Source organism: Camelina sativa, chromosome 4 (assembly GCF_030686135.1).
Source record: "Camelina sativa cultivar CO46 ecotype springtype chromosome 4, ASM3068613v1".
In the NCBI taxonomy this organism is placed as follows: domain Eukaryota; kingdom Viridiplantae; phylum Streptophyta; class Magnoliopsida; order Brassicales; family Brassicaceae; genus Camelina; species Camelina sativa.
This window is the reverse complement of record NC_141883.1, coordinates 4,233,120-4,257,997: the sequence shown is the minus strand read 5'-3', so window position 1 is coordinate 4,257,997 and position 24,878 is coordinate 4,233,120. Positions and strand designations below refer to the sequence as shown.

General features: G+C 37.7%; 3 protein-coding genes across 3 annotated transcripts; 1 reads left to right on the top strand and 2 right to left on the bottom strand.

The window, feature by feature from the left end:
• The first annotated feature begins 1,553 nt into the window (after window positions 1–1,553).
• On the top strand, window positions 1,554–2,875 carry LOC147945343 (uncharacterized). Its single transcript, XM_087509212.1, has 6 exons — window positions 1,554–1,688; window positions 1,774–2,038; window positions 2,231–2,324; window positions 2,413–2,555; window positions 2,634–2,718; window positions 2,806–2,875. The coding sequence occupies exons 1-6, from the start codon at window positions 1,554–1,556 to the stop codon at window positions 2,873–2,875; spliced, it is 792 nt and encodes a 263-aa protein (XP_087365338.1).
• A 759-nt stretch (window positions 2,876–3,634) lies between these two features.
• LOC147945342 (uncharacterized) lies at window positions 3,635–6,591 on the bottom strand. Its single transcript, XM_087509211.1, has 6 exons — window positions 6,395–6,591; window positions 5,944–6,304; window positions 5,478–5,717; window positions 4,643–5,090; window positions 4,218–4,534; window positions 3,635–4,102 (listed from the first exon to the last, which is right to left on the bottom strand). Exons 1-6 carry the CDS (start codon window positions 6,589–6,591, stop codon window positions 3,635–3,637), a joined length of 2,031 nt encoding a protein of 676 aa, XP_087365337.1.
• Window positions 6,592–8,100: 1,509 nt separating this feature from the next.
• Window positions 8,101–8,953, bottom strand: LOC147945341 (uncharacterized). The gene is made up of 2 exons (XM_087509210.1): window positions 8,405–8,953; window positions 8,101–8,310 (listed from the first exon to the last, which is right to left on the bottom strand). The coding sequence occupies exons 1-2, from the start codon at window positions 8,951–8,953 to the stop codon at window positions 8,101–8,103; spliced, it is 759 nt and encodes a 252-aa protein (XP_087365336.1).
• Between the last annotated feature and the right edge of the window lie 15,925 nt (window positions 8,954–24,878).

Genomic DNA, 24,878 nt, shown 5'->3' with positions numbered 1-24,878 from the left:
CCCACCACCGTAATGGTAGAGTCCAAGAGGAAAGGATGCATCGCCGTATCTTCGAAAGATGCCTTGATGCTGGGAACAGAAAGACAATCTATTACGAAGGTCTCCGTGTGGTTGCTGAGGAAAGGGACATTAAGGGAGGTGTTGCACTTCTAACTCGTAACGTTCCCGCAGAAGATGACGCCACACTAGCATGTGGGTTTTCTAAGTTAGATGGGAACCTCGACACATCGGGTCATTTTCTCTACAAGTTTCATGCACATCACTACTGACTGAATACATCTCAAGCAAGGCTTTTGGGCAGGGAGTTGTTCATGTTGTTGGGTAGATACCAGACGGCGCGACTAAACATGTACAGGGAGTCATTCACATATCTTATTGCTCCCTTGATCCCTTCTCCTGAATGTGCTCGCTTGTGTTTATTGGAGCATGGTTTCTACTCTCTCAACTATCGAGATTATGACATGGTGTGAACAAATTGCGGCCTTTGGTGGTTGGCGAAAGCTATATTCGAGATCCTTTAGTTATATTATCTCCTTAGATGTTTCGCCCTAAACATTTATCTAAAGGTCTTCTGTTATCAAATCCAGTACTTATATCTTCGTCAACGGGTTTACGCACACTGAATAAAACCTTTTGTTTCCATGGTTTTCTCTTGTAGTAATTTTGAATCATGTACCACCTAATGTTGTATCTTTTTTTTTGTTCCTGTTCTCTTATGCAAAACCAATATACACAATTGATAAATCTGCCTATTGTGTGTGTACAACAAAGTGTGTTTGGGTACATAGGTGTTTACGTTAGGTATGACTAATGTATAGTTTTGTTACAACTGTGCATTCGTTTGGTAAAGTCGTTTGTGATTTGGTTATTTGAACCAAATTGTGACTAAGATAAGACTATTTTCAACCATTCAAGCTATTTTGTCGAAGTGGTTGGGCGCCATAACGTAATTAAGAAAGTAGAAGGGGAAAAAGGCATATATCAACAAGATAATAAAATAATACCACATACACAACATAAATGAGTTGTCTGTACGTACACTACGACCCAAATTATGACTAAACGTACCCAAGATTGTTACTTGTGAGTGTACGTGTAATTATACAGGATACAATACATAATGGAGACATACCCTCTAACACAAGTTGGGTATAAAAGATACAGCAAAAAGAAATTACAAGAGGAAATAGGAATACAACAACAAGAAAATATGCCCAACAAGGTCGTCTTGCCAGAACATTTACAATGAGTATTATATTGCATTTACAATATAATAACGTCTCCAATACCATGTTCCATGTAAGTACATAACGTTATTGATGTAATATAACATACGTAGATGCATCAATCGAACCGTAATTAAGTAAATTTGAAATATACACCCGAAAACCAAAGAAAGCAAAGAGTCGCGCTTATTAGAGAAGGAGAGAGAGGGAGTCGCTAGTAAGTTGAAAGTACCAGTGGTGACGCTTTGTTTTATTTAAATAGCATCTCCCTGTCTCCTTTCCAAACCCAGGGTAGAAACAATTAACAGGAAATTATCATAGAAAACCATGAAATTTAGAGTTGATGCCATCGCTGATCTTCAACCACGAAGAACGAATTGGTGTATTCATGCGAAGGTCTTGCATTCGTGGTTTGTTACTGAGTTCTTTCAAAAGCGGGTTCTACTCCTTGTTGATAAACGGGTTAGACCAGTTCACTTTGTAAAATATTTGCACAAAGTTGTTAATCTAACACTGGTCTAATACACGATTGATATGCAATTTATAGGGTGAGACAATCGAGGTGGCGTTTTTACCAGGGACCTACAAGAAATTGAGGAAGTATATCGATGATGGTGATTGGTATGAAATAAGGAATTTCATGATCATCCGGTCAACCCTTAGGGAGAGGAATACACATCATCCTTTCCAAATCAAATTTACTGATGAGTCAACGATGAATCTGCTCCGATCGGTTAATCAGAAACTTTACTTCCGTTTCGAGGATTTGGGTGATATATCTCGTGGGAGAATTACCCATCCCATATCATTCGGTACACTTATCTTAAAATTTTCTTTACACAAATTGTTGGAACAATGTTAAAAAACGTTTGCTTTACCTAAATGATATATTTGTGCACATTACTAGTTTTTTAGCCTTGATACTAAATAATTAGGTTAGTAGACCATTTCATATCAAAGTACATTAATTGTAACGTTTAAAGTATATGTCTTCCCCGAATCAGATGTTTGTGGGTGTGTAGTTGGAGTGGAAGACAAAAGATTGCTGGAGGGGGCAAATGCGGCCAATGAAGTTGTCTTCACCCTACTGAATGGGGGGTAAAGGAGATTTGTGCTACCTTTAGAATATATTTTCATTTAAAGTTTTTTCCTATTCCCCCTCTATATTAACAAGAGAAAATCGTAGGAATGAAACCCTAAAGTGTCGTGCCATAGATGCTTATGCAGCTCGCTTCATAAATGCTTGGGAAGCAAACGGGTGTCATCTTACTTTTACATCCGAACCCATCTTTTGTATTTTGCAGTTCTGGAAGGTTGAAAGCTACGAAGGTACGTTCGATTTGATAGATCAGATAAGGAAAATAGTTTGTGAAACCATATATATCTTATTTTTTAAATGTTCTGTAGGTGTACCATGTCTTGTCAACACAGTTGCCTCTTCGAAAATCTATATAAAACCAGAATTCGTAGGAATGGAACATCATAAGGCGATGTAAGCTGTTTGTTTTTCTATAAAGAAATCTACTTGTATATGTTGTTAATGTCAAATACGTTAATACACTTTCTCTATTTACTGCAGATCTGAATTTGCTGGACGTTACTATATAAAACATATATTGGAGCACGTAGGGGAGAATGCAGGGCCTTAAGAAGAAAGGAACTAGACTGTCGAATGGGAGAGCTCAAGGAGTTTAGAATATTGAAAAACCATCACAGATCTATGCAATTTATTATCTATTTTTTTTTCAGTGTGTTTGTACTTCTGAATGAACCGAATGTTACGCTGATTCTGGATAATATATGGTTATATTTTGTCAACAAAATATAAAACTTAGTACAACGTTATATATGTACGTACACAACAATAGTATCTACGATTTACGTACATAATTGCTATCAATCGTACATCCAAAAAACGGTAAAAGTAACATAGCTCTTTGGTCCGTTGACATGTACAATGAATGTAGTTAAAACATTTGCAAAAATATCCTTCCATCGCATTATGACCTCTCTAATGGACCACATAAAATACACAAACAGATATATTTTCGCTTTTGTAAGTATCTTATTCAAACACTAAACCGTTTGCTTGACATTCCTAAAAAGCCCACACGAGTAATAGGCCCAACTAGGGCTGCCGGGACCAATTTCTCCATCAATTATAGTCAAACTTAACGGTGGGCTTACAAATTCAAAAGGTTCATCCTAAACATGTTACAAAAAGCGATGGTGGCACTTAGGAAAAACGAGTATTATCCTCACACGACATCAAAAATTATTGACAACATTTAATAACCGATGATAAGGACCTCCTCTCACCAAAGACGTTAATATAGTACTACTATTGTTGCGGACCAAATGTGAAGTGCACACCAGATAAAGAGAACACGTCTATTGTCGCCCCTGCACTACATATTAGCTGGACATGTTGTACAGTTGTGGCCAACCTGTTGACACTGAGAACAAGCATTCTGTTTACGGGGCCGCTTCGTCTCCAACGCAACCTCGAAAAAAGACTTCATCCTCGACATCTTTGGCCTTCCTGGAAGATTCCTAACTAAAGGTGGTTTACATCTGGACGATGTAACATCAGTAGGAACGATGCAGGATGTATCTATTGGCATTATCGAGTCCGCATAACCACTGCAAAGGCTGTCTCTGCGGAAGTATGGATGGAACTGGATTATAACTGATAGGTTGGCCATATATGCGGCTGCGATAGCATGTACGTATGGCATCCTATCTAGATCAAAACGCCTACATGAACACCTCTTATACCTCAGATTGACAACATGCGTAGAGGTACCACCACTTACTTGAAATCGATCTTCATCAATTTCTTGAACCTTTACACGCCTTGAATGTTCAATACGTGCCTATGAGTAAATGAAAGCGTAAGTTCATATAACCAAGGAACACAACATATCCACTACCATTTTCCACTCCTTTCGTTAACATATATATCGATGGATATGTTAATGAATCTCATACCCGTAACAGGTTCTCCACTCCTTTGGTGAGTAAAGTTGGCATTGCGGTGGCTTGTTTTCTCCTTGTAGCAAACCAACGTGTCAACATATTCCGAACCGCTTCTAATAACTCTACAATGGGATAGGCTCTCGCAGGATTCAGTACTTTGTTTAGCGATTCTGCAATGTTGCTCGTGGTGAAGTTGTACCTATCACCAGGAAAGTGCGCCCTGCTCCACTTGGATACATCTGCATGCTGCAAGTAAGCATGCAGTTGCGGATTCGCTTCTTGAATTTTCTGGAAGATTTCTTCGAAATCAACTACACGGTACGCTGCAGCTGCTTTTTTTACCAGCCGGAATGTTTTGCTCCCACTAAATCTCTAAATAATATTCTTGTGAAGATGATAAGTGCAGATTCCACGACTTGCCAAGGGGTACACTTTACCGATAGCTTTACCAATAGATTTATGCCAGTCAGATATCAGTGCAAGCTCTTCATCATCAGAAATTACACTACTTAATTTCGTAAAGAACCATTCCCACGACTCGTCGTTCTCTATATCAACAACCGCATACGTCAAAGGGAATATATTAAAATTCCCATTTTGTGTTGTCGCTATCAGAAGAGTCCCTTTGAATTCACCTTTCCAAAAGGTTCCATCTACAACTACAACTTTCCGCATATACCTGAAACCCTTAATGCATCCAGCAATCACAATGAAAACATACTTGAATCTGTCTTCTGCATCGACGACCAGTCTAGTAATGGTCCCCGGATTAGAGCACCTCAGCCTGTATAAATATGCAGGTAACTCAGCGTATCCACTTTCAGGTGTACCCCTAACATACTCCCGCGCCTTTATAAGTGTACGATGTGCTTTCCAGTAGCCAAGCTATTATATGAAAATGGTCAGTGAAACACATCAGCACTGAAAAATACAACTAGATCGAATTATATATATGTGTAGTGCAGCCCATAAAATCATCTAATTTCTGAGAAAACCAACAAACTAAAGCTACGATCTGTTTGTTATTATTTCCACTACGTCTTCACATACACAAAGCCCCCTAGTAACATAAGAAAATACTCCCTGTACACTCTATAGACCATCATATGTAAACCATTCCTTATATTACAGTTTGTTATTAAATGTACCCCAATGACAAAACCCCAATACACCTATTATACCTACTTCATCCTCGCCAATACAAATCAAGGAATTTTATTGTACCCCCATACATATTAAAAAGACTGCATTTTAAGTATTATTGTCGCCCACCTGTACACCATATCGTAGGTTGAGCCCTTCCCCAACAAGATTTGGCACAACAGAACCTCCCACACCACCAACATAATCCTTGTATAAATGAGCTAGGATTGGTGGTGTAGTATTACGGCTACGGCCATATCGTTCCGTAACAGAGCATGTATGTTCACGACAATATTTGCGAATATGCATCACCGACGAATCACCAAAGGTTGAAGCCCGTATTCTCCATTTACAACCTTTTACCCAACACTGGGCGTTGAATATCGAACATTGTAATCATATTTATCAAATACACTCAACACCCTCAACCTTGCCACCAACGTTTCTTTGCTATCAAACTTATCCCCTACAGCAATATCACCACCTCCGTTTTCTATTTTGCGAACCTCCTTCTCAATTGCATCAGTTGCAGAGTTAGTCTTGCGGGTACGGATATTTGATTCTTTGTTACACCCCTTTTACTCTCTACAAGAACCACCCCAGGTCCGTCGTCCAATGATTCCTCTGCTCCATCCGGGGCGAAGTTGGAGTACAGCCGATAGTCTTCATCCCCTGAACTTGCACCATCGCTGTCGTCACAGTAATCAAATCTACTGTTCTCCTCGTCATCTGCTTCATCGTCATCTACATCCTTTCCTACATTATCTTCACCGTCTACCTTCCGACTCTCGTACTCTTCATCTTTCTTTCCCATTTCCTCTGCCACGCCTACGAAATCATCTACAACGACTTCAGGGGTCTTGGGTGTTGGTTCTGTGGTTTTCGGTTTAACTTCCTCGAACAAGGTTTCACCAGATTTATCTTCAATCTCAACACATAGCTGGACTTGTTCACCCCTGCAGTGTTTGAGAAAATTTTTAAACTGCCGACCATTCGAAATAATCACCGGTGGCATATAACATCCACTTTTTTTATATCTATCTAACATATAGCTCAACTGTATTCCGGAAGTTCCTTCACAGAAACCAAAGTCATCGAACACCATAGCAGTAAAGTCTTCAAACTTCGTTTCTTTATCGGCAATTATAATCCTGCACCCTTTGCTAGTATCAACATCAAACAACCATCGCTTTTTGTCTACCCTCCACCTCCCACACACCAAAACGATATCTTGCTCTTCCATGGATGAACCCAGAGGAAAGATTTCCGAAACTGAGTAGGAAAAACACGATTGGTCCGACCGAAAAACAGAACACGATTGATTAATCTGCTCCAAACTTTATTACATGAACACCATTGATACGGAAGGACAACAGAAGTGTTTAGACTGTCGTAAATCTTCTTCCAATAAGTCTATCGCAACGCTAGACTGTCTTTGCCAGCTCAAACAAATTCGTATTATTCCGGTAAGACTTTACAGCTGTCAAAAATGCCTACTAAATCTACCACATACTAGAAGTCTACCAATACACTACGAAAACTATTTCAAAAAACAAACAAAATATACCAAGAATATCTGTACAGGACGAGGTCTGTCGCATAAATCTGTCGGAACAGGCCATTAGCCTACCATAAATATCTTCCCACCCTTTTACGTCTATCGATATACCCGCTAAAAACATAAGTCTATCATCAAGGGCAATTCCTCTACCAACTTAATCTAACGAAATCATATATCTATCAAATTGATCTACCTTAACCCATAAGTGTACCAACACTACAACTAAGTATACCAATAAAATCTGACGTACACCTTCAAATAAATGTACCATCAAAGAATTGGTAGACTTTCTCCCAGTTCCCAATGTTTTTTTTCCACTAATGGCATTAGCCGTAATTACATTTTTTCCCAATACTAGTTTCAAGGGTACTAAGGGTACAAAATTTAGTCTAGTAATTACCAACAATTGTGTGCTACTTTTGTAATAAGAAACCTTTTATGTAATATTATAGTAACTCTCCCTATATATAATAATTTTATTATTCAGTGTAATAATATGTATTTAAGGAAAATGAATATTGAAAAAGATTTGAACAAAAGACAATTATTAACAGAGCTAGAGAGATGATATGCAACGTTACAAATTTTCGTGTCGACATTTTATTTTATACTACATGTCTTCTTTCTAATAAAATGATTAATGAATAATTTTTCTTTTTTCTTCTGATTTTAAAGCTAAATTTTGACTAAATTTTATCATATGATATTCTTTTGTATTAAACTTGTATTAATTGTTAGAAAAAATAGAAATATTATTAATTCATAGTTCATGCAAAATATGTAAATTAAAAAAAAAGTTAAGTAGACTAAATAATTGTCCAATGTTTTTTTTTTTTTTTTTTTTTTTTTTTTTTTTTTTTTTTTTCTGACAACAAAATACAAGAATCAGCTCAAACAAGCCAATTTGTAGGAAAACCATTCACATAGGTCAATTTGATACGACTCCATTGTAGCTCGTCCTGCTAAATTTTGACTAAATTTTATCATATGATATTCTTTTGTATTAAACTTGTATTAATTGTTAGAAAAAATAGAAATATTATTAATTCATAGTTCATGCAAAATATGTAAATTAAAAAAAAAAGTTAAGTAGACTAAATAATTGTCCAATGTTTTTTGTTTTTTTTTTTGTTTTTTTTTGTTTTTTTTGTTTTTTTTTGTTTTTTTTTTCCTGACAACAAAATACAAGAATCAGCTCAAACAAGCCAATTTGTAGGAAAACCATTCACATAGGTCAATTTGATACGACTCCATTGTAGCTCGTCGTGCCAGTTTGTCCGAACTACCATTCTGTGATCTGCGGATTAGAACTATGGAGAAAGATAAGAATTCCTCCTTGTCTTCTTCAATAACGTCCAGATAAGTCTTGAAAGCAGGCCACTCGGAAGGCGAAGACACCATCTTCACCAAATCAGAACAGTCCGTGAAAAATGTTACTTTTTCATTATCCGCACCAATCATATATACACCGCATTGCCCAAATAAAGGCTTCTACTTCTGCACGAAGGGGTGATAAACTACAACGATAATTTAATGCACTCATAGTGGGAAATTCCCCCTCAGGAGAAATGCAGTGCCATCCTCTGCCAGTAAACTGATCAGTCCCCTTCCAAGATCCATCCATGAAACAACGGTAGTTGGTTCCATATCTATTGCTTGTAGCAACATCATTGACCATAGTACCAGAGATCGGCCTAGGAACATCCTGAGTGGGTCCTAAAGAGTCCTCCTGTGCCAAAGACCAAAGCTTGGCCTCCTCCTCCGCTATCTTTAAAATTGCTAAAGAGTTTGAGTCCAAATTACTGAAAATTTTATCATTTCTAGCCTTCCAAATATAGCATATGATCCATGGAAAAATTTCCACCGAAAGGATCTGTTGAGACCTCCTGAACAAAGTGTCCATGTTTGCATAGATATAATTTGAAGGAAAACCACCCGGCGCTGTCGGAAATGGGAATAAAGCCCACACCTGCCATGTCGGAGGACATAGGAAAAGGACATGATTGATTGTCTCATCCGTCACTCCACAACGTGCACACTCCATATCACAGCCCATACCACGACGTCTCAGGCTAGCTGTCGTTGTCACACAGTCCGAGAGTACTTGCCATAAAAAATGCCGAATTTTTGGTAGGCAGCAAAGCTGCCAAACAAATGCCTGAAGCGGTACAATATTATTAAAAGAATAATTGATGACCAATAATAATATTTAGAGAATTTTGACAAATACACTAAAATAATTATTGAAGTTTGAGAGATATATAAAGTTACACATATACTCTCTTCTTTTCCTATAATTCCTAAGGTCAGATTGTACTTTCATTTAATCTAGTTAAAATTAGCTAGTATTTAACCTTCTCAAAATACTTTTAAATAAAATAAACTTTCTCTTAACATATACCTTTACGTATAACTTAAGTCACATTTTTTAGGTTCATTTAAGATAATACATTGATAAATCAAATATTATCTAATTAACAGAAAAATTGAAGAATTAAACAATCAACAAAAAAATTAACTCAAATATTTAATTAAAAAGTCTGCAAAAACAATACCATTAGGTGTAATCGAATGAATAAAGCGACTACGATGACACTTTTAAGTCCACATGAGTAATAGTGAATCATAATATATAATGAGATTAAACCACTTTGGACATTATAAAGATCTTGTCTCCATGATGCAAAATTCAGCTTTGAACACTTTTGATTATTATAATACTTTTCATTTAATAAATAACTAGATTAGGATTCGTGCGAGAGCACTGATGATTGAAATTCTTTTTATTTATATTATAATTATATAAGGATTCACCCGTTGTGCGGGTTTAAAGTTTTGTAAACTAAATTAAATTTTAGAAAAATATATTAAATTTTGTTGTACGTTATTTATAAGTTTTATGTTTGCTATAATATACAGATTTATATCCATTAACAAATCTTTTATGTATGTTACCATTAAAATCATATTTTTACACCTAAATATACTGTGTATTATAATATATTCTTTACCACCACCTAGAAAATGTCTGTATGAACACATTAAGCCAACCATTATATATCTTTTTACTTTCAGTTTTGCATAGCATTTTTAATTACTAAAATTATTGGCTCAAAAAATATTTCGAGTAAAAAATATATTACATAGTATACTAATCAATTATATATCATCACAATAGTGTATAACCAACAATGGAGAGAACCTCGACTCCGCACTCCTCCCTATAGAGAAAACCTTGCGTCCAAACTCCTCCACCATGAAGAGAACCTTGTCTCCACCTACCTCCCTTGAAAAGATAACCTTGCGTCAACCTCCTCCATCTTCCTCCCTTGGGGAGATAACCATGCGTCCAACCTCTTCCACCATAGAGAGAACCTCGGCTCTACCTCCTCATGTATGGAGAGAGCATGTTCACGTTTTTTAGCTATTTAAAAATGGCTTGCTCCAACATCTAATGAAACTAAAGACCTTTTTTTAACGTCACAAAATCTTTTGATAGTAACTAATGTTAAATTTTCAAATGTATTCGTGGAAGTGTTTTACACACCATGATGTAGCCTTTGTCTCTGGAATGCCCCGACTGCCACCTTGCTTAGTGAACCCACGTCCATGGTCCCACCTTCCTTAGTGGGCCCCATGTCTACTCATGGCCTATCCATATTCGTCGACCGGTCTGTTAAGTCCGAAAGGCTTTAAATACTTGTTACCAACTCTACAAATCACCATATGATATTTCCATGTGTTTTGTTCTCACTCGCACAGCTCCCACAATCACTTCTCGAAATGTCACCCATCCTGAAACTACTCCAGTTCAAATACGCTTAACTCTAGAGTTCACTCAGGACCCTTGATCGAAAAGATAAGTGCTATGCTTGGTGATATAGGTTGTCAAATCAATTCTTTTAAACCTATCCGCAAACCAGGGTGTCACAGTCTCAGAACTCCTATGGATCTATCAACAACAATTTATTTTTTCCAATCTATATATCTATGTTTGTTGTAAGCTTGTGTTTGATTAGCCTATTTTATCTAACCATTAGGTTGATGAGCTTCTACTCCTTATCTCCCTTTCGGATTGAATAAAGCGTAACAATTATGTTTGCACAAAAAAGTTCTATGACCAACCACCAATCAAGGTTGAGAAATCAGAAGAAAATTAATTTGGCATAAATATAGAAATAATAGAAAATTTAAAATTACAGTATTAGAAAAAGAAGTTGAATATATTAATTTTTTTTTTTGCATCACCATATTAATCTTACCTATTCCAAACTGAAAAAGGAGAAAGTAGGAGAAAATTTTGGTTAAAAAAAAATAAGAAAAATGTACCTTTCTATTAAAAAATTTTTACCAATAGAACAAATTTGAAAACAATATTTTTGAATAAATTATTTTGTTAGATGAAAAATATGAGACGATCTATGTTTATATAGAAGTGAGTATTTACAAAATTTAGAACTAATAATCAACTGTATATTTCCTTAATCCCATTTCTATTTGTAGAATTAATAACTTAAAATTAAAAATAAATGTTATAATTTCGAATTTTATGAAATATATGTATATATTTATATTTAATCTTCTTATAATTATTTTAGAAATTTTTAATTTTGTAAATTTTTTATAATTATAAATTTACATTATTAATCTTGTTTAAAACAAAATATTTTGTTTTTTATTGTAATTTCAAATCCATCCTATTAAATATTAACTTTTACACATGTCAAAATCTCAGATTAATATAAACTTGACACATGTCAAAAACTTGTTAATGGCTAACTTTTAAAAACCCAATTTTATATAATAAGATTTTAGAATAAAATATAATTTATATGATTGTTTTTAAAAGTTTTTGGATAAAATGTTATGCAATAAAATCATATGCTAAATATGATGGCTTGAAAAAAATACCTATTTTGTAAGTTTTATATTGTTAATTTTGTAATTTTATGTATGAGAAATGGTTATGTTTGTTGTTTGTTTTTATTATAAACTTTGAACATGTTTGGTGAAAGTTTTTTAATATGACCAGTGTTTAGGTAAAATTTTATTTTCAACTGCACAATAAGTGAAACGACCCGGCCCGTTTTAAAAAAAATAAAATAAAATAATAATAATATAATAATAAATAATAAATAAACTATAACTAGTGGTCCCATACCCACTAGCCACCTAACCACAATCACAATCAACAGCGGAATAACAATACCAATATCCAATAATATAAATAACCAATATCCAAATAACAGGAATCATAGAACCAACAACCTATCAATGTTTCTAATGATCCAACTCTAGCAACCTAGCAATGCCAGACAACAACCAATCGAGTCCCTAGAACATCCTCCTCTTCATTGCCTTGATTTCACGATCACACTTTGCCTTTACCTGCACCACAAACACATATTGCAATGCATGAGTATTTAATAAACACTAAGTAAGGCAATCCTCCCATCTATTGGGCTGTACACACAAGCAATAGAGTCATCTCTAACCATCAAACAACAATCAACAAACAATAAATAACAAACCAGGACTCTGCATCGACCGACACCAACATGCATCGACCGACACCACATGGGAATGCATTGACCGATGCTCGATCGACACTCTCGCTGCATCGACCGACACTCTCGCTGCATCGACCGACGCATGATCGACATAACACGAAAAACCCTAGAGTTTTACGCGCCGTCCTCGCACTTGCATCGACCGACACAAGTTATGCATCGACCGATGCAATGTCGAGCATCGTGTTTTCCCCAAAGCTTCTCGCCGGATCTTTGTTCCTTCAACCACAAAACTTGATCCCAAGCCACAAGAAAGCTTCCTAACGTCCCAAATAACAATCTAACAAGTCTAACAACACATAACAGGCAAATTAGAGAGTTCTCTAGCTTAGATAAGCCATGGTCCTGAACTTACCTTCGCCAAGACGAATCTGAACCTCAAACAAGCAAGAAAACACTTCCAAGAAGCTCCTACAACGATCCCAGCTACAGATCTCTACAGGAACAGCCTCAAATCACCCAAAATCCTCAAGAACACTCAAGAACCTTTTCTCTCTTTCGTTTTCTCTCAAAAAGGCCAAATCCGTCGAATGAGACAAAAACACGACTTAAAGGTTTTCCTAACCAAAAACGCAGCGTTCAACTTAAGTCAAAACGCAGAAAACTGAGCTTACATCAACCAATGCAATCCCCAAACTGGGATTTCGATTCACGGATGTTATAATTTCCCCCCACCGATCTAGATTCGTCCTCGAATCTCGAATAACCATCAGCCAAGGACTCCTGTGCAACCGTCTCCACGGCCTGCACTCCTCCGACCGAACTACGAAAGGTCACTTCTAGGCGATAGACTCACGCTCTAGGCATTATTTGCTCTCGACTTTTGGACTTTCCTTTACTCGGAGGCCTAAACCTTGAGTTTTATTGGCTCCTCATCAGGCCGAAACCTGCATGCCATAATATTGGCTCCTCATCAGGCCGAAGCCTGCATGCCATAATATATAAGGAAGTCCAATACTTGCCTCTCAGGTTGCTACCCTACAGCGCGCCCCCGGATCATCATCCGAAGTCGATATACCAACCATACTCCCAAGCCATAAAGTCTCAGAATATGGCAGTACTAGGAGAACCTAAGTCTCCCAAGAGTCGCGAGCAAACAATTCTGAACACGTCTGAGTCCTATCCCTGTCCAGGTTCCTTTCCCGTGGTTCGCGTAAGATATCTCAATGCCCTACCAACCACATATCCCCTCACTGGAATACCTCATGACCGCACAAGGATCATATACATGCCACAAGGGCCAAACAAATGTCCTAAACAGGACCGCCACCAAACCTAAACAATTTGTCCTAAACAGGACCGTCACAAAGACCAAACAAACTGTCCTAAACATGACCGTCACAAAGACCATCTGTCCCGAAGGACCATCACAAAGACCATCTGTCCCGAAGGACCGCCTAAACAGACACTCTGGCTAAACAGCCCACCAGAAAGGCCATCTGTCCCGAAGGACCGTCACAAAGATCATCTGTCCCGAAGGACCACCTAAACAAGCACTCTGGCTAAACAGCCCGCCACAAAGGCCACACATCTGGCTAAACAGCCCGCCACAAAGGCCACACATCTGACTAAACAGCCCGCCACAAAGGCCATACATTGTCTAAAAAGACTGCCACACACGGGCACAATGACTCAAAAGTCCGCCACTAAGGCCACACAAGCCTTCCTAGGCTCTCCTCCACCAAAATGGACAAATTCTAACTCACATAAAACTTTCCATTTTAGCACTTTCCACTTTTGGAAACTTATATTTCAGTAAACTTTCCCCAAAACCCTGCCTCACGGAAACTTTGTACCCCGAGCACCACCTCATCTTGTTACTAAGTCGCACAACCAACCACCCCAAGTGACCGAGTAAACAAGAGAGATGGGCTGGAATACTCCATTCCCGCTCCAGCCACGGATTACAGATGGGACCAGGCTAGACAAGTTCAAGTCCCGGCTTGCTTCTCATACCACTTCTTAAACCTTGCCTTCATCCTCGCCTCAGGCTCCCACGTCTTCTCCTCCACACCATCACAGTCCCAAAGGACTCTCATCAAAGGAACCTTCTTCTTCCGAAGTTCTTTGATCCTCCTCTCGAGAATTTCCACTGGTCTCGCCTCCAAAGTCATGTTAGGCTGCAGATCTTCAGGAAGCTTAGCCAACAACTGATCATCCTCACAGAGACACTTCCACAACATAGAAATATGAAATAATTTGTGGAAAGCACACATAACCTCAGGCAACTCCAGCCTATATGCTACCGGTCCCACCCGCTCAATCACTCTGAATGGACCCATAAACCTCAGACTCAACTTAGTCTCTAACAATGACCTATTCGGACCCCACAACATGGCCATCTTGAGGTATACTCTGTCTCCAACCTGAAACTCAAGATCTCTCTTCCTCCTATCAGCATAACTCCTCTGCCTATCCTGAGCCTCCTTCATGTTCAACTTGAGAACTTGAATCTTCTCTGAGGTCTCCTGAATAAAATCTGCCCTGAACATGCTCCTCTCCCCCACCTGAGTCCAGCATAATGGTGTACATCATGGTCTCCCATACAAGGCCTCATATGGAGCCATCATAATGCTCGCCTGATAACTGTTGTTGTAAGCAAACTCTACCAGGTTCAGGTGATCTGCCCAATGGCCACCCCAGTCCAATACACACATCCTCAGCAAATCCTCCAGCGTCAGGATCATCCTCTCTGACTGTCCATCAATATGGGGATGATAAGCTGTACTCATATGCACCTTAGTGCCCATCTCTACCTGAAATGCCTTCCAGAACACCGAAGTGAACTAAGAATCCCTATCAGACACAATGCTCGCTCGCACCCCATGTAATCTGACTATCTCTCTCACATACTTCTTAGCCAAGACCGCTGCTCCATCAGTCTTCTTAATGGCCAGAAAATGTGCTGACTTAGTCAATAGGTCCAAAATGACCCAAATAGCATCAAAGGTCCGTGACACTGGCAATCCTACCACAAAATCCATAGTGATCATATCCCACTTCCACTCAGGAATGGATAGACTCTTCAATAAACCGCCAATAACCTAATGCTCAGCCTTCACTAGCTGACACACATCGCACCTCGCGACCCAACTAGCTACATCCTTCTTCATCCCGACCCAGTGATAGTACCTCTTGAGATCACTGTACATCTTAGTCGCTCCTGGATGAATAGAAAACTTGTTTGCATGAGCCTCTCTCAGAATCTCCTGCCTCAACTCTTCATCCTTGGGCACACAAACCCGACCGTGCACCAAGATAGTTCCATTATCTGAGACCTGATACTCTGAGTCAACATCCTTTGAGGCATTCATCAGCCCCAAATCTTTCTCCTGAGCCAACCGCACCCTACTCAAAAGATCTGCTCTATCGACTGCTTCCAAACCCAACGGTTCCTGTGAAACAGCACACAACTTCAAAGCACTGATCTCTCCTACCAGAGACTCCATCTCCTGCTCCTGAGCCGAAGCCACCCTCTTACGAGTCAAAGCATCTGCAACCGAGTTAGCCTTACCAGGATGATAGGCTATCTCCAAATCACAGTCTGCCATAAGTTCCATCCACCGCCTCTGTCTCAAGTTCAGCTCAGGCTGAGTGAATATATACTTAAGACTCTTATGATCTGTAAACACCTGTACTTTAGCGCCATAAAGATAAGATCTCCAAATCTTCAGGGCAAAAACTACAGCACCCATTTCCAAATCATGAGTAGGATAGTTGCCCTCATGCTTCCGCAACTGCCGCGAAGCGTAGGCAATCACCTTCCCATGCTGCATCAACACACATCCCAAACCAACTCTGGATGCATTAGTATAAACCACATAAGGTTCTCCCTGCTCAGGCAAAGCCAACACTAGCGTAGTCCTCACACTCCTGTGACCATACAAAAGGAACGTCCTTCCCTGTCAACTTAGTCAACGGACGTGATCTGCTTGCAAATCCCTGCACAAACCTCCTGTAGTAACCTGCCAGACCAAGGAAACTCTTGATCTATGTGGCATTCTATGGTCTAGGCCAATCTCTGATAGTCTGAATCTTCTCCGGATCTACAAAAACCCCCTCTGCAGAAACAATGTGACCCAGAAAACCCATCTCACGCTGCCAAAAACTACACTTGCTCAACTTAGCAAACAACTTCTGCTCCTGCAGCTTCTCCAAAACTGCCCTCAAGTGCACTGCATGCTCCTCAGGACTCTTAGAATATACCAGGATATCGTCGATGAAAATGATGACAGACACATCCAGGAACTCCTGAAACACGCTGTTCATCAATCTCATAAACGCTGCTGGCGCGTTAGTCAACCCAAAAGGCATCACCACAAACTCATAATGCCCATACGTCATCCTGAAAGCAGTCTTCCGCACATCTGCCTCATCTATCGGTATCTGATGATAACCAAGTAGCACCCCTCAACTGATCCAACAACTCATCAATCCTGGGAAGAGGGTACTTGTTCTTCACTGAAACCCGGTTTAACCCTCGGTAATCAATACACAACCGGAAACTCCCATCTTTCTTCTTCACAAATAACACCGGCGCTCCCCATGGTGATACACTAGGACGGATGATTCCCTTACTCAACAAACTCTCTAGCTGTTTCTTCAGCTCCGCCATCTCCGCTGGAGCCATTCTGTAAGGAGCCTTGGATAACGGCATCGTCCCCGGTTCCAGTTCAATTGTGAAAGGATCCGACCGAGATGGTGGTAATCTCTGCAGTGACTGAAACACATCCTCAAACTCCTCCATTACAGGAATACTGCTAACCGTAGACTTCACCACTGACTCCGGCATAGATATAATAACCAAATAAGCCTCACGACCCTTCTCGATCATCTTCCCAGCCGAGATCACGAGACTCCCCGAAGTCGGTCTAATACCCTGAAAAACCAACTTCCCTCCTGGACTCTCAAACTCCACTCTACCCCGATAGCAATCCAAATGCACCATATGCCGATGCAACCAATCCATCCCGAGAATAACATCATACAACTCCACTGGGTTGATAAGCAAATCCGCTGACCATGACTCTCCTGCGATCTGAATATCAACTCTTCTACCTCGTCCAACAACTCTCAGGAACTTGCCTCCCACAACTCTGACAACTCCTATACGTTCCCTAGGATCCCCTCTGATTCCCGCGCTCTCTGCACACTCCGGAGTAATGAAGCTATGAGAAGCTCCAGAATCAAACATAAATGGGACTTAAACCCGCCCACCAACAAGGTCCCTACACAAACCTCATGTGTTGAGAACCTAACACTTTTATCACAGGAAGCATAAAATCTGAAACTACTAGAATTCACAAAGTTTAAGTACCAGAAATTATACTTGTGATCACCCCGGCATTGGTTCCACCAGTCTCTGCAGTTGTGCAAACTCGTGGCGCCTGCTCAATCCGTGCCACCTGCTGACCTCCATGCTGCACCTGCTGCAACGCTGCCACCGCTGCCTGCTGAAACTTAGGACACAAGGGCCTGATGTGCCCTGGCTCCCTGCAATGATAGCATACACGAGCCCCTACCATCGGAGCACTCCTCTTGAGACAGCTAGCAACCCGCACTTGAAGCAACCCGCGCCACTCTGCGTCTGCGTAGCCTCCCACCTCCTCTTGGTTCCCTGCATAGGCTTGCCGCCCCTGCTAGAACCTCCATGATGCTGAGCCTATGTTGAACTGCTGGACTAACCGCCACTGACTGTGCCCGGATATCGTCCTCAATCTCTGCTGCAGTCTCAACTAGCTCTGCACGTGTAGCATAACTACATCCTCTACAATGGACCCTCAAGTCATCATGAAGAGCCCTCATAAACCTCCTGATCTGGGCCTCCTCAGGCTCTATAGCCCGACTCCCATAACACAGAAGTCGACTGAACTCCAACTCCAGCTCCCGCACTGACCGTGTCCCCTGAGACAACTGAAAGAACTGAACTCCAACCGGTCCAATGCCTCTCTAGGAAAATACTTGTGGTTGAACTCCAAGATGAAGTCAGCCCAAGACATCTCCCTCTGCACTCTCCTAGAAGCCACTGATCTCCACCACACATGAGCATCACCAACCAGATGATGGACCCCTATGTCCACCCAAAACTCCTCAGGACATCTCAGAGTATGGAAGTTACGTTCCACACTCGTCCTCCACGCATCCGCAACAGTAGGGTCTGTACCACCCGAAAACTGCTCAGTCCCGAGACGCGTCTTCTCCTTAAGCATGGACAAAGAACGTCCATGTGCTCTCTGATAGACAGGTTTTCACCCAGGGTATCAATTCCCTATGCAGTTGTAGTACAAAGGGTTATCAATCCAAATGGTTGTCTATTGCTAGCAGGAACGATATGATCAGAACGTTACAAGTCAAGCCAAGTAGATAGGGTTTTGATCTAACAGTCCTAAAATAAATGAAAGACAAGTAAATAAACAAAGAAACCACACGACCTAAGCACTTGATGCAAATAATCGAGTACATGATCGTGTGGGGTGATCGAGTAAGCAAATGGGATATGAACAGCTCGAGGTATTACTCGATACTGGTTATCGTGTACCTGATTGGGTAAATGGTCGAGTAATGAAAGAAAATGCAAACAATTAAAATACGAAAGCTTCTAAGGATGGGGTAATTGAATCCTAAGTGTTCTTGACCAGTACATATGCCTTACATGCCTCAAGCAAATATTTCCTAGACAATGAATCTCTAAAACCTTGTCACCACACTCTCGCACTAGCAACAATCAACCTTGATCACTTCCCTACCCAACTCTCATTGCAGAAACATGACCAAGCAGGCATTAAGATCAATTCATTATTGTCAGTAAACCCTAACTCATCTAATCTCTTACTCAGAGCGAGTGAACCTCTAGCATTGGTATATTCAAGCATCTCATCTACACCTCTCGGTGGTAAAACACCCTAGTACTAATCTCAACCTCTCGGTCTGTTGACAACATTAAGAACACCAACCTAGAAGGAAATCTATCAAACGTTTACAATCAAACTAAGGCATCCTAACCGATCAAGAACACAAAATCATCTATCCCATCCCTAGAAAATTTACTACACTACTCAGACATAATAACAAGAAACAAAGCAACGAATAAGAATGAAAATTGCATTATAATAAACGGTAGAGTAGAGTAGAAAGAGTACAAGATAAAAATCTAAGAAAAACGATAAAAACTATGAAAGAAAATGTAAAAACGAAAGGAAAAGTGTTTGAGTCGCTCAATTCTCTCACATAAGCTCTCGTTCTCTGGTTTGAGGGTCTGCGGCGTGCTTGTTTGCGAGTTAGGAGAGGAGGGGTTTATATATGGAAACCCCTTTGACCTAGCTTCCCAGACCTGCCCGATGGTCTACTCGATGGGGTACACGAGGGTGAAGTCGGGTTACTCCTCGGGTAGATCTTCGGGTTGCTCTTCCGGTTCTTGGATCTTCCTCGATCGTGTTGGGGTTTGGACTTGTTCTTCTAGCTCGATGGCTCCTTCGAGTACATGCTCGTGTTTGTCCTTGTTTTCCCCCATTTTAGGCTCTTTAGCACCTGTTTTCATCCAAAACATGCAAATGCAAAAATGCAACACCCTAAATGGTCTAAAAGTGAATTCCTACAGTTAATGACCTAAAAATGCTAAGTTAAGGGTATGAACAATGCAAAATATGGACAAAAAAGGATGCTAAAAACATGTAAATTAGAGAGTTATCACTGCCACATCCGCAGCCACTTGCTGCCGCTTCATTTCCTTGATTCCACGATCACACTTTGCCTTTACCTGCACCACAAACACATATTGCAATGCATGAGTATTTAATAAACACTCAGTAAGGCAATCCTCCCATCTACTGGGCTATACACACAAGCAATAGAGTCATCTCTAACAATCAAACAACAATCAACAAACAACAAATAACAAACCAGGACTCTGCATCGACCGACACCAACATGCATCGACCGACAACACATGGGGATGCATCGACCGACACAGGATTGCATCGAACGATGCTCGATTCACTTGCATTGACCGACACTCTCGCTGCATCGACCGACGCATGCTCGACATAACACAAAAAACCCTAGAGTTTTACACGAAAAACCCTAGATGCAAGTTATGCATCGACCGATGCAATGCCGAGCATCGTGTTTTCCCCAAGCTTATCGCCGGATCTTCGTTCCTACAACCCCAAAACTTGATACCAAGCCACAAGAAAGCTTCCTAACGTCCCAAATAACAATATAACAAGTCTAACAACACATAACAAGAAAATTAGAGAGTTCTCTAGCTTAGATAAGCCATGGTCCTGCACTTACCTTCGCCAAGACGAATCTAAACCTCAAACAAGCAAGAAAACACTTCCAGGAAGCTCCTACAACGATCCCAACTACAGATCTCTATAGGAACAGCCTCAAATCACCCAAAATCCTCAAGAACACTCAAGAAACTTTTCTCTCTTTCGTTTTCTCTCAAAAACGGCCAAATCCATCGAATGAGACAAAAACACGACTTAAGGGTTTTCCTAACCTAAAACGTAGCGTTTAACTTAAGTCAAAGCGCAAAAAACTGAACCTGCATCGACCGATGCACCTTCTGCATCGACCGATGCAATCCCCAAACCGGGATTTCGATTCACGGATGTTACAATAAGATCTCGAAAATCACAATTAAGTGTGATAAATTGCAAAAATTTTATTCCTTTTAACGCCTAACAGTATATTTTTATGCCTATTAGTATATATTTTGTAACAATAAATGGAAAACTAAAATTTTATTTTGGAAATTGTATAAATCATTGGAATATTCTCTTTAAGAGAACTAAGTTTTGAACCCACACTACGCGTGGGTTTATTTGATATATTTTGGTAAACATTATATATGATTGATGACAGTTATGAAATATTAGCTTATATAAAATTTTAGATTACAATTGATTGGTGAATATTTTATACTTTTATTTCAGATACAAAAAAATTTCAAACTATAAAAGTCAATTTTGTTAAAAATTCAAATCTGATCAAAAGAATCATGAAATTAATTGGACGTCCAGACGAGGCGGATCGAACTGGTGACCTAGCATATCCTAAACCGTTTCTTTCATCAGACAAACAAAGCCTTTTTATAATCATGAATTAATCTTGTTTTCTCATATTTAATTGACCACTACCATCTATGTCTTCATGATTTGTTTTTCACTATTTCCTTACTCTTCATATTCTTTCTCATCATTTTCATTGTCAAATTTTCATGATAAATATCATCGTTATTTTTACCGTCTGGTTCTTTGTTATACTCTTCTTCTTCCTCTTCAGATTCCTTGCATTCTTCCACTGAATAATCATTTAAAACCCTTTTTTTAGGCTACCACACAACTTGTTAACCCATCAAACTCTAAGACCAAAATCATTGCCTCTTGTCTCGTAAAAGTTTTGCATTCATGGACCAGCTTAGTCACTACATGCACCCAATTATTGATACTTTCACCTGTATACTTACTCGGTTTTAGATTCACACATATTGAAACTTTTCAAGCCAAAATCCTTATAGTACAAAATTGCAAATTACTTGTAGAGAAAGTAATATGAACACATGTATAACTAATAAAACATGTGTGCTTGTCATTGATCATTCTTCTTTAAACCTCACAAATTAACTCAAACAACATCAAACCAAGATCTTGCGACGTCAATCTTTCTTCCTTTGACCCAAAATTAATTTTACAGAAACAATAATAAATCATCTATAAAGTCATACATAAAAAATATGTTTTAAATTTTTGAGAGTTATATATCAATAATACTTAAACTTTTTATAGAGTTTAAATATTTATAATATTTTAAACTTTCTATGGAGGTATAACATCCTATAAAGTTTAAATATTTATAATATTTGAACTTTTTAAAAAGTTTTAATAATTTTAATATCTTAGACTTTTAAATTTTTAAATTTGGACGCCTGATAAATCAAGCTTCCTGCTCATTCATAGTTGGAAGCATATTAGTCTTATTTATAATGGTTCTCAGACATTGTCTAAAATTTTGTAGCTGATGTGGGAAATTGTAAATACACTTATTTATAAATATTTTAATATAGAAATTTAACAGAATTTCAAAAAATTTAAATATTGAGTTGTCTGATCTCAATTGGTCGTTTAAAAAAATCTTAATATAAAAAATTCTAGAAATTTAAAAAATGTTAATTAATGACATGTCGAATTCCGATTGGATGTTTTAAATATTTATAATATTTTAAACTATCTATGGAGGTATTTATAATATTTTTAATCATCCCATGAAGTTTAAATATAAATAATATTTGAACTTTTTAAAAAAAATTAGAATTAAATATTAATAATACTTAAATTTCTTATAGAGTTTGAATATTTATAATAGTTTTAACTTTCTATGGAGGTATTTATAATATTTTTAAACTTTTAAAAGTTTTAAATTTGGACACCTGGTAAATCAAACTTCCTTCTCATTCGTAGTTGGAAACATATTAGTCTTATTTATAATGGTTCTCAGCCATTGTGCAATTTTTTCTAGCCGATGTGGGACGTTGTGAATACACTTATTTATAAGTATTTTAACATAGAAATTTAACATAATTTCAAAAATGTTAAACATTGGGTTGTCTGATCGCGATTGGTTGTTTAAAAAAATCTTAATATAGAAAACTCTGAAAATTTAAAGAAATGTTAATTAGTGACATGTCGAATTTCAGTTGGATGTTTTAAATCCTAGGTGGACAGTCTTAGGAGCTTATAACTTCTATTTTATTTAGTATAGATTCTTTGAGATATTCTTAAGTGTATTCATATAGCCAATGGGTTGACCAATTAATATCTTTTTTTTGTAACCAACCTATTTATAACATATTTTGTAACCAACTTATAAAAAATATATAGTCTACAAAAAAAGTTTTGTATTTCTGTTTTATTATATAGGGGAAAATTACAGTATTAGAAAAAGAAGTTGAATATATTAATCTTTTTTTTTTTGGTCACCATATTAATCTTACCTATTCCAAACTGAAAAAGGAGAAAGTTGGAGAAAATTTTGGTTTTAAAAAATAAGAAAAATGTACCTTTCCATTAAAAAAGTTTTACTAATAGAACAAAGTTGAAAACAATATTTTTGAATAAATTATTTTGTTAGATGAAAAATATGAGACGATCTATGTTTATATAGAAGTGAGTATTTACAAAATTTAGAACTAATAATTAACTGTATATTTCCTTAATCTCATTTCTATTTGTGGAATTAATAACTTAAAATTAAAAATAAATGTTATAATTTCGAATTTTATGAAATATATGTATATATTTATATATAATCTTCTTAAAATTATTTTAGAAAATTTTAATTTTGTAATTTTTTGATAATTATATATTTACATTATTAATATTGTTTAAAACAAAATATTTTGTTTTTTTTGTTGTAATTTCAAATCCATCCTAGTAAATATTAACTTTTACACATGTCAAAATCCTATTAATGGCTAACTTTTAAAAACCCAATTTTATATAATAAGATTTTAGAATAAAATATAATTTATATGATTGTTTTTAAAAGTTTTTGGCTAAAATGTTATGCAATAAAATCATATGCTAAATATGATGGCTTGCAAAAAACACCTATTTTGTAAGTTTTATATTGTTAATTTTGTAATTTTATGTATAAGAAATGGTTATGTTTGTTGTTTGTTTTTATTTTAAACTTTGAACATGTTTGGTGAAAGTTTTTTAATATGACCCGTGATTAGGTAAAATTTTTATTTTCAACTGCACAATAAGATCTCGGAAATCACTATTAAGTGTGATAAATTGCCAAAATTTTATTCTTTTTTACGCTTAACAGTATATTTTTATATATTTGTTAAACATTGTATATGATTGATGACAGTTATGAAATATTAGCTTATATAAAATTTTAGATTACAATTTGGTGAAAATTTTATACTTTTATTTCAGATACAAATTTTTTTAAAACTATAAAAGTCACTTGTGTTAAAAATTCAAATCTGATCAAAAGAATCATGAAATTAATTGGACGTCCACGCGAGGTGGATCGGACTGGTGACCTATCAAAAAAGCGTTAAGAATAGCGGCTCATACGTTGTTTAGGGAAAAAGATTTTTTATAGTTTTGCAATACGACCCTAAATTTCTTAAATTTGTAAATTAAAGATATAGAATATATGCCACCTAAATGATTTAACATAGAACGATAACAATACTAACAAGTTTACAACAGTTAACCTAAAACACTATCTTTCTCAGCACGCAAGGTCTTTAGCTTCTCGGCCTCCAATTCAATTTTAAGCTTCTCCACCATCTCTAGAAGCTCTTCTTCTCTAATCTTCTCTTCCTTTTCCCCACTCAATGCTTCGATTATAATCGACACTCGCTCTTTGATGCTCTAA